The 10,369-nt window shown below is 36.9% G+C and overlaps 1 protein-coding gene across 5 annotated transcripts; it reads right to left on the bottom strand.

Moving 5' to 3' along the window:
- Positions 1-5,791: 5,791 nt before the first annotated feature.
- Positions 5,792-9,406, bottom strand: LOC136200855 (diacylglycerol kinase 2-like). 5 transcript variants are annotated; one of them, XM_065991362.1, is made up of 5 exons: positions 9,318-9,406; positions 9,057-9,163; positions 7,205-7,306; positions 7,035-7,103; positions 5,792-6,165 (listed from the first exon to the last, which is right to left on the bottom strand). In XM_065991362.1, the coding sequence occupies exons 3-5, from the start codon at positions 7,249-7,251 to the stop codon at positions 5,970-5,972; spliced, it is 312 nt and encodes a 103-aa protein (XP_065847434.1). In that variant the 5' UTR covers positions 7,252-7,306; positions 9,057-9,163; positions 9,318-9,406; the 3' UTR covers positions 5,792-5,969. The 5 variants fall into 5 exon arrangements, 4 of the variants coding, with proteins under 4 accessions (XP_065847434.1, XP_065847419.1, XP_065847412.1 ...); XM_065991347.1 differs by having other exon boundaries at positions 7,205-8,579; XM_065991340.1 differs by adding an exon at positions 8,278-8,579 and having other exon boundaries at positions 9,057-9,386.
- Between the last annotated feature and the right edge of the window lie 963 nt (positions 9,407-10,369).

Here is a 10,369-nt window from a genome sequence, read left to right on the forward strand (position 1 = left end):
TCAGAAATAGACTCAAGTGTTATCTCCTGACTCAAAGAAAGAAGCTGACTTAGTCACCAGTTGACTAAGCTAGTGTCTTAATTTACTCAGCGCGGTGTGTAATCCTTTTTCAAAGAAGAAGAAATCAGTCTTAACGTACTAAAATTTTAAATAGTTCCTATCCCCACCCTTGGAACTAACTTGTTACGTTATAAGGGACCAACAAGCAGAAGTTGAGCCAGGATGCTTCTGCTGTTGAGTTCCTTCTACTGGATGCTTATCTTTTTTTCCAGCATCAGGCTGAGGGGCAAAAGCGTAGAATAGACCCGTTCGAACAACACGAGTTAGTCATTGAGAATAATTTTGAAGTTGACTTGTACTGCCTTTCAGACCGTCGAAGACCGTAATACCACTGGCCATACTGGATGCAGGAATCTGCATGTGAGCACTAATGACACTAAGTATGAACTCAAGTGACTTACCCATCCAGGTGATTGACTCAGTCATTCGTGCATACGACTGATGATACATCTGGAGCATAGAGGCATCATACATATGATGCTGAGCATTTATATGATGAACATGCTCAAGAGTTGATCGGGTGCAGTGCAAAATGTCGTTGGTCTTGACTTGGTCGATTTCCATCTCCTCTTTGGTCAAGCTGAGTAGGCATACAGCCTCTGCGACTTGTTCGATCGTGCATTAAGAAGAGGAGGAGAGAAGTTCTCGTGCTCCAGTAAGCTCAGTGTGCAGCTTCATGAAGTGTTGAGTCACTTCAGCAGAGGTTGCTATTGTTGAGTTGGCAGTGGATAAGGCATTGAGTTTGCCTTCAATAGAGTCTGTGTGATGGATCATCATAACCTGAAGGTCAGCCAACTTGACAAGGATCTCCTGCTTGGGCTGCTGAGAGACCATAGAGGTCAGGATACTCATCATCTCCTTAAGACCTTTGATCTCGGTCAGAAGTTGCGTGATGGAAGAAACTGAAGTTTGCTTAGTAGAGGAGGATCCAGTAACATCAGTTTGAGACTTTCGGATTTCATCTGATAGAGCATGGGCTGAGTAGATAATTTGTCAACCCGTTTCTGAGGCATCGAGGAAGGTGAATGGATCAGCTTCAACATGAGTCCTAGATGTCGTACACTGGTCAGCAACAGGTGTTTGGACATGAGGGAGTTGACCAGAATTGGAAGTACCAACTTGATGAGTTGTAGTTTGGTCAATGGGAGCTTTCTGGTCAGTATTAATACCAGCAGGAGGAGCTGACTTATGTACTTGTTGTTCAAGAAGAGTAGGAGTGGATTGCGCAGCAGTAATGTTGACCTGCTCAGTGTCAACCTCGAGTTGAATTGATATTTGAGGTTGAGGCAACTCAAAGTTGTCTTTAGCAGGAGTATTTTCCGTTGCTTGCTCGTTGAGTTGAGCAGCAGGAACTTCGAGCACTTGCTCAGTAGAAGGTGGAGCAGTGGTGTCGGCAGAAGTAAATTCGTCATGTTCCTGAAACTTAGGAACAGAGGCTTGTTTTTCTGTATTCGGAGTTGGAGTGGGTTCTGTAATGTTGGTGAAGAAGTTAAACTCCAACCCCGTTAGGTCAGTGATGGGGTCCCTCAGTGGAGAGTCATCCATAATATCGATCAACTATGGTTTGTGCGACTTTCGCTTAAACTGCTTTCCACTATTGGCTTTGGGATTTTTGGACTTAGGGGAGAGGTCAGCCGTCGGTTGTTCAGGGGACTCAGGAGAGGAGTTGAGTCCAAAGTCCTCATATAGGGCCTCAACATCTTTATTCTTCACTGGAGACTCAACTCCTTATTTATCAGCGTGCTCAGCAGCAGCTGTGTTACTGGGTTCAGCTGATTTTATCTTGTCAGTTTCAGGCTGTTCCTCAGTAAAAATTTTCTCTTCCTCCTGACCACGAGGAATCTTTTCCAGATCGATCCCCTGAGCTCGCAGGAAGTGGGAATCCTTTGAAACGACGAAGTCAAGTGGAGCTGCATCCACATGAGTCATTTCAGAGGACTTCTTCCTCTTTAGGGTTGCTCAGGTGAACTCTCGCTATCAGCTTCTGGCATAGGTCTTTTTGGCTTAGAGGGTTCAGGTTTCTTTTTTGGCTGACTCAGCTTGAGGAGGTTTAGTCAACACTACTTTAATTCTTTTGGCTGTCTGAATAGTAGGTTTAGCAGAGGCAGCTTTTCTCTTCTTTCCTTTATTGTTCAACTCAGCTTCTTCTTCTTCTTCTTCCTCGACTTGAACATCTTTTCCCTTCTTGTTCTTGGGTTTGAAGGGCAGATTGTGTGTTAGGCCTTCCAGTAGTCCAGTCGTGATTTCAAAACCCACCTCACGCTGTTCACCTTTGAGGCTTACCTTGCGGTCTCTGAGGATTTTGGTGATCAAGGAACCCAACCTCAGTATCTCAGTACTTCGTTGGAATGCACCGATGAGAAACACAGGCATGTTGAGTGGTTGGTAGGTCAGCATGTGCCAAATGAAGCACTGTTCGAAGTTAGATGCGGAGGAAGTGGCGTTGACCTTTGGGAACAAAAAGTTGGTCAGTATGTAGTGGGCTTGCCGTTGATGCTGAGTAAGTGAAGACGATGAGACTTCACCTACGTAGTCAGGTGGTTTGCAGAACTTAGTAGGATAATCAATGTAGTTGACATCCTTTGTTTTTCTCAGCTCAGTTCCCTCCTCTTTTAGATCCAGCAGTGTGGAGAGGTATAGAGGAGTGATGGATATCTTAGTTCCTTTGACATGAGTCACTATGTAGTCCAAATCGTCATTATCGATCGTCAAGTTTTGATAGAATTCTTTGACGAGGCTTGGATAGGTCAGCCCTGACAAGGAAAACAGCTTCGTCCAACCATTCTTGGATATCCATTCACAATAGGGCTTCTCAGCTTCCACAAAGCTCTTGGAGAACCACCTTGAGATATGGACCTTGAGTTTCTCAGGTTTGTTGTATACGGTGGACAGGGTTCTTTTTACGGGTTCTTTGGTTTTCTTCGATTTCTTTTTCTTCGAAGGAGTTGATTGTTCGGTGCGAGGATTTTCACATAGGATGCTGACCATGGGTTTGTTGAGTTTCTTCCTCTGAAGTTTCTTGGTATTCCTACTCAGCAGGGGAAGAAGGATTAATGTCGGATCTGTTGTCCTCGTATTGGTCACTCGAGTTGTTCTGGGAATCGTTTGACATGATGTTCTTGAGGAGTTCTTAAGAAATGCAGAAGATTAGGGATTTGAGAGAGAGATCAAGTGCGAATATCAAGCGTAAGGATGAATAGTGAGAAATTGTTCACTATTTATAGGTGGTGCGTGTTGATCTGATAGGTCAGGACAACGATGGGAATTTGAACCACTTAAAGTCATTTAATTCTGACATTAATGACACATTCGGCGCATGGTTTTCCTAATGATTACGCTTACACCATCCTAGTTAGCTACTTGAATACGCGTGCAAGCATTAATTGCGCAAGTTGTTCTACTTAGTATCTAGGGTGCTCAACGTTTGAGATTCTGAGAGTTATATATTTGCATAGTGAATCACTCAGTATGCATATCGACTCAGCGTGAAGCACTTACTCAGCATGCATAGTAACTTAGCATTTAATAATCACTCAATGTACTTAGTAATTCAGCATATAGTGATTTACTCAGAATGGATGTTTACTCAACATATGCGATAATTATTGAAGAGGATTAAACATACCGATGGCTTCCCTTAATATGCTAAACTGTTCACGAGCCAACGGCTTCGTGAAGATATCCGCAAGCTGTTCATCCGTTGGAACATAGGTCAACTTGATCTCACCCTTGAGTACATGATCTCTGATGAAGTGATGCCTAATGCTGACATGCTTCATTCTGCTGTGTTGGATTGGATTCTTTGATAAGTCAATGGCACTTTTGTTGTCACATTTGACTTCAATTGTTTTAGTTTGAACTCCATAATCATCCAGCTGTTGCTTGTGTTGGGGTTTAGTGTCTTATAGACAATTGTTCTAGGATATAAAACAGTTGTAAATGAATTGTTCTTTATGTCATTTGTTTTAATAAGATATGGTTTCATAACTGTATAAAGACAACCTCTTTTAAAGAACTAAATAAGTCTAATAAAAGGAAATCCCTAAGTTTATTTAAAGTGATTATAAAGTGTTCATACAAGCATGAAGTGAGACGAAACATTATAATAAACTAATAAACTTAAACCACCCCAAATCAAGTGATAGGTTTTGAATAAGGATTGACATAACACTGTTGAGACTTGCATGTAACAATATTTTCTGTCGAGACAGAGAGCTGATCTCACAAGCTTCAGATATGTAGATATTTGGATAGTTACATGGATCTAATGAAAGGGGTTCATTAGGATTAGGGACCCGACTTAAGATAACAGGATGGGTAGATTTATCCTTGTCACCTGTTCATCTCATTGGTATTAATAGGTATAAGTAATCCTAAGACTCAAAGAAATGTTAATTAGTGATTCTGGATTATGGAATGTGATGCTTTGATCCCGTTGTAACACGATACATAACAGGGATGACTCTGGGGTGTGTACGGCAGACGTTAGGTATCACAGGAAGTAATTGCAGGATAGTTATACATTGGATTGCGCATTTGTCACTCCTGATAAATGGGAGATACGTCCAAGGATCGCTTGTGGAAGACTTAACTCTAAATCCTTGCAAGGTGATAGCTTAAGACTTGAAATGTAGATTTCACTTAACCTATCTAATTGGATTTAACTCGGCATGTACAAGTAAAACGAACGTCTCGCTATATGTGACTTGACATTGCCCATAGTCATAAGATTATGTTCAAGGATGTAGTTAACAAAGGATCGAATCATACTGTAACTAATACGGAAAGGTCAACGACAGAATCAACCTGTCTTCTTATAGCTCTAGGGGAATGTTTCGGATCTGCCAATCACAGTTCGCGTACTCATTCCGTTATGCAAAGATTAAATATAATTCTGAGAAAATTAATTTAATAGTTGCATACGGATAGAAGCAATAAGAACCTAATGGGTCACACATAAGACTTGGAACCCAAAAGAGAAACAGATGTTAATTAATTGACGGAAGCCCAACCGAGTCCACTAAGGCCCAATAGTATAAGGGGGGCGATTTATCGCTACAAAAAAAAGGGTCTATTACGACGTTAAAATTTAAGGTTTAACGACGCTTTTCAGCGTCCCTAAACACTTACCCACGCTTTTCAAAGCGTCGTCACATGCGTCATTAAATCGCGTGTCGTTAATTTTAACGACGCATAAAACCTTGTGTGGGTAAATTCAATCTGACGACATATTGCATACAAGCGTTGTCATTCTACCAACGCTTACATTTTTAGCATCGTAATTTTTTTATTATTATTTAATTTCATTTTCTGAAATCTTCACTACGTTTTAATAAAGCGTCGCAAAGTGAACGACACATAATTTTTGTTACGTGGTTATTTTGTTTCAAAAAATATTGATAGCGTCTGAATACCGCGGCAGTTCAACTTAATAGCGTCTCCAAATTAACGACATTTAATTGAAAAATGTCTACATTTAGCTACATATAAATATATTAGGTCCCAAATGAGCCGACATTTTGCAGCCAAAATCTCTAAATCGCAACGTTTGCATATTTTTATGTTCTTAGTATAACGACATTTTTTTAAATAAGCGTTTTGAAACAATGCAAAAGCTCACAACACAAATAACTTGCATTGGACAAACACGCGATGCAAACAACTCTTTTTAGATGAATTTTCTGTCAGATTTTCTATAATTGGTAACTTACTTTAAAAAAACGGATTGAATGAAAGCTCTACAATTAATATAAACTAAAATATTATTAATAATTACAAATCCAAAAGTATATTCATCATAAACAAACAAAGTTCTAATAAAAACACATGAAGTATGGTCGTAGGAAAATTTGGAAATTTCTACTATTCTCAAAAAGTATTTCAGGAACACTGAAAACTGCACGACATGCTTAATAGTACTTTTCAAAGTAATTTACATGAAGCTTCCCATGGTGCCATGTCCCAGATATACTTACAACCTCTAGTAACTTAGCATGCATAGATTGTGGATCAAAGTCATCATAAGATTGATCCTCATTTTGCCATAGGTCTAGACCACCCATATAGCTAGCTACCAATATTTGCAACAAGCACACCCTCTGCATCCTGAGGACAATAAAATAAGAAAATCACCAAAAAAGGAAAAGCTAAACTACATAGTGAGTCAAATTTGGGAATAGGAAATATGTTAAATGCTAAGAAAAAATATCAATTGAAATAACCTCAAAGATACTCCATAACATTAATGAGTGCAAGCTATCAGAAAATTGAACCATTCAGCACCCCAATAATTAGGATGAAACCAATACAAACTTCAGGGACCTCTACTTCAACTCTAACTTGACATGGAAAGTTTGGAAATGTCCTAATCCATTATAATCCTAGCAACTTCTACAAGATAAAGGACTTCATTCATAAACTGCATTACAATGATACAGTTTCAGCCAAGTTAAACTTAAAAGAAGGATTGTGTACAACTGACAGTCAATGAAAAAAAAACTAAAGATATAATTAACAAGGCAAGTTACACAATTATGTAGAAAGATCTTCAAGGAAAAATAGTATGCATGCATGTTACAGTCACCAAAATATAACATACAACACTACCTTTTCCCGCCTCTTTTTTCATCTTAAATAAGGTAGAGAACCTTTGCTCATTGGCCATCTTCTTCTACTTACAATTTTTCAGTGAGCAATACAGAGTGATTGACAAGTTGTAAGATTGCTAGTAACACCAATATTAAGGTTCTCATTGTTCAACCAAAGTAGAGAAAAATTAAGTAGACAAACTGCAGACAAAGAAATGACTGACCACCAACCATCTTTCAACCTCATCTTTCTTTCTGGATGTATGACATTATATAAATCTTCTGTTTTCACTTCTTAAATGTATGCTCACACGTTATACATGAATCCAAGAAGAGTGTAATCATGGGAAAAGAGAACAAAATGGGAAATTACTTAGTATATCAAACCTTTCCATAGTCATGACTTCTTGCTTGTAGTTGCAAACTGCCATCATTCTGAAAATTATGAACTTCGGCCTGTAAGCAGAAAATTCATACGGATATCTTACTTTAGGCATTTGAGATTGTCAAAGAAAAAAGCATAGATAAAAAAAGAAAGAACATAGTAGTGGACTTACACATATAACATCATTCTCCTCAAAAACATTACCCATGTTGAGTTCATCTACAGCAGTTCACAGCCTCTAGTATAAATAACCACAGCGTACTCACTACTCCGTCTGAAAATGATCCATGTAGATAGACATACTTAACTTATCAGAGAAATTTAATACACAGGAGATACTGCCTCAAGCATTTCATGACTACAATACACAGGAGATACAGCCTCAAGCATTTCATGACTACAACTGAAAGTCACAAGTTCTATAATCAAGAACAAGCACTTTATGAACAAAAGGATGAGTTGTATGCCTTCATCTTTTCCTTATAAGGAATTTGCTTTTAAAAGGGAATTTGATATATTCACACGAATGCTTCATGTCCTTTGACGAATAATAATAACCTAAGCTAAGAGAATAAAGACCACATATAACCTATACAATGAATAAAAAACACAAGTTCAAATTAATTCAGAAAATAAGTTCCACTCAATTTTAAACTAATCATTTAGAGTTGTGAAAACACCTACCATATAACCTATGCAGTGATTAAACACAACTTTAAATTCAATCAGAAAATACCAATTTTCAGGAACTGACCCTCAAACTCCACCGAACACAATGCATATTAAGTTTAAGAAGGTAAACAAGCCAATGCCTAGACCATATATAAGACGTCCAACTAAAAGAACACCAAGATCTAGAACAAAAGTAGTTACTGAACCACCTAAAAAATATAGAAAAGCTACTATAATAAGTTCCAGCCTCCTTCCTTGATATACAAATTCAAATAATTAGGAAAGAATATTTGGTAAGAACTTCCAGAGTTTTAAGCATTATGGTGATCCTAATAGGAAATATCTAAAAAATCAGCAATTGGATAGACAAAGAGAGAATAAAAAAGAGATCCATCTAGAGATCCACTAACCTGCATCAAAGGCTTTTTAACATAAGAAAATAATCATGCATTAAGAAAAAGTAGAGAAATTTTTTGAATGTTACAAATAGTACATTTTTTTTTTTTTTTTGATACTCGAAGATGCTTAACAGAGCAGCAAAAGAAGACAACAAAAAGAACAAGAAAATTAAACCAGTGGCACAGCAGTGCTTCTCAATTCTCCAGCGCCTAAAGAATCCAAGCAGAGAAGTTCATGAAGGCCTTCCGGGGGTTCTAGTAGAGTGGTGATTCCTCTCGTGTCCTGTAGTGCCATGCTCGCAAGCCAGTCTGCGCATTTATTGGCTTCTCAATATATATTGGACCAATAGTACATACGAACTATACCACAAGACCAATCTGAATTGATGAAAAGGTTGAACTATGTTGTTCCACTGAGCTCAGGTGACTAGTAAATCCCAATTGACCCAAAGATTTGGAAGTGTACAACATCAAGACCTGAGACATGAAAATGCACTAAGAAAAAAGCACAACTAACACATCCCAAATACACACACACATAGGGAGAGACTCAAGTCAGTTCTTAAAACGGTACAAATAACAATATGGACTGGATATTCGAAATCCCAATACGAATCCATAATCTAAACAATCAACTATAAAATGAATTAAATCATAAATGGAGAACCCTAACTAGGAAGAGCAAGGATAACACAAGACGCAACAGGCTTAGTCGACTTCTCGACCTCAACAAAGCACATATGGCAAGTGGGGTAGCAGCAGCCGCAGAAGAGTTGGAAGGATCAGAGAAATTCAGAGCTTATATGTTCACAACCTATTTCCTACCTTGAGTATTGCTAGACTTCTTAAAACTATCACTTAATTTGCGTTTAGCAAAGCAAATTAGATAATCCAATAACGGGAACGTAAAACAGAAACGAACTGGCGCGAAAAAAAAAAACCCTAGAACAATACCTCCGATTAGAGGAAATAGAAGATGAGTGAGAGGCGGTGGAATGAAGTCAGGAGTAATTAGACAATCCGAAATCGCCCAAATTTTGCCCATGAAAATCACCAAAATCCTGCCGAGCAAAACAAATTAGACAATTCAAAATCATGCCGAACAATCCCTAATTTCGAGTCCTTTGCGCAATCGATTGCTTCAACAAGGACTATCACCAAATAGACGTAAGAGGAATTCTTAACAACGAGAGAGAGAGAGATGCGGCGGTTTACATGGTTAATAGAGGCAGACTCTGCACTTTTTTTTTTCTTTTTTCAATTTTCAGTAGTTTTTGGTGGGAATATAAAGCGCTAAAAAATTTAGCAACCTATATAAAGATGGCACGAAACCTAAAAATTTCTTCAAATTTAAAAACTTGGGAAATTTCTATAGACGGTAAAATTTAATTTACCTTTAACTTTAGAAAAAAGTGTGATGCTTTTATTCAAATCTGAAATTAAAATTTTTAAAATTTATAAAGTGTCATTGAGTGAGTAAAATCCTCACACAAATGAAAAATGTGGTTAGATTTTTTAATATAGAAATAAAACTAAAAAGGGTTTTGAAATTAAAAAAAAAAATTACCATAAAACTTTTTTAATCGACAGAAAATTTAACTCATTTTAGCTTTAAAAAATACCAACACTTTTTTTTTTTTTCCAGATGTGTAGTTAAATTTTTACAAATTTCATCACAAGAATTAAAAGCATCATTAAATGATTATACAAGGCAACACAAGTAAAAAAGTGTCGTTGAATATTAAATACGGGAATAAAAAATAAAACTATATTTAAATAAGAAAATATTGAAACACTTTTTCACGATACAAAATCTAAACTGTCTTTAATTTTAAAAAATACCGATGCTTTTTTTCAAAGCGTAGTTACTTTTAATAAAAATGCCAACGTATACTAAAAAGTGTTGTTAAATGATAATACAATCCGACACAAATATAAAAGTGTGGCTAAAATTTAAAATATGGAGACACATGTTAAAAGCGTCGTTAAAAAAGTGTCGTAATAGACCCTTTTTTTTGTAGTGTATGTATAATAAATACATAAAGGAATTAATTTAATTTAAACAATTATAATTAGATTATGAATTAAATTAATTATGGGATAAATAAGTTAGGAGGTTTAATGAGATTAAATTGCTTCTATTATTATCCTATCAATAAGTTATTATTATCTTTATATTTAATATAATTATAGATAATGACAATAAGAATTTTATTTCGAACTAAATTCCTATTCAGTAACCTAATTCTATCTGACTAGGGTTTAGA

This window comes from Euphorbia lathyris, chromosome 1 (assembly GCF_963576675.1).
Source record: "Euphorbia lathyris chromosome 1, ddEupLath1.1, whole genome shotgun sequence".
In the NCBI taxonomy this organism is placed as follows: Eukaryota; Viridiplantae; Streptophyta; class Magnoliopsida; order Malpighiales; family Euphorbiaceae; genus Euphorbia; species Euphorbia lathyris.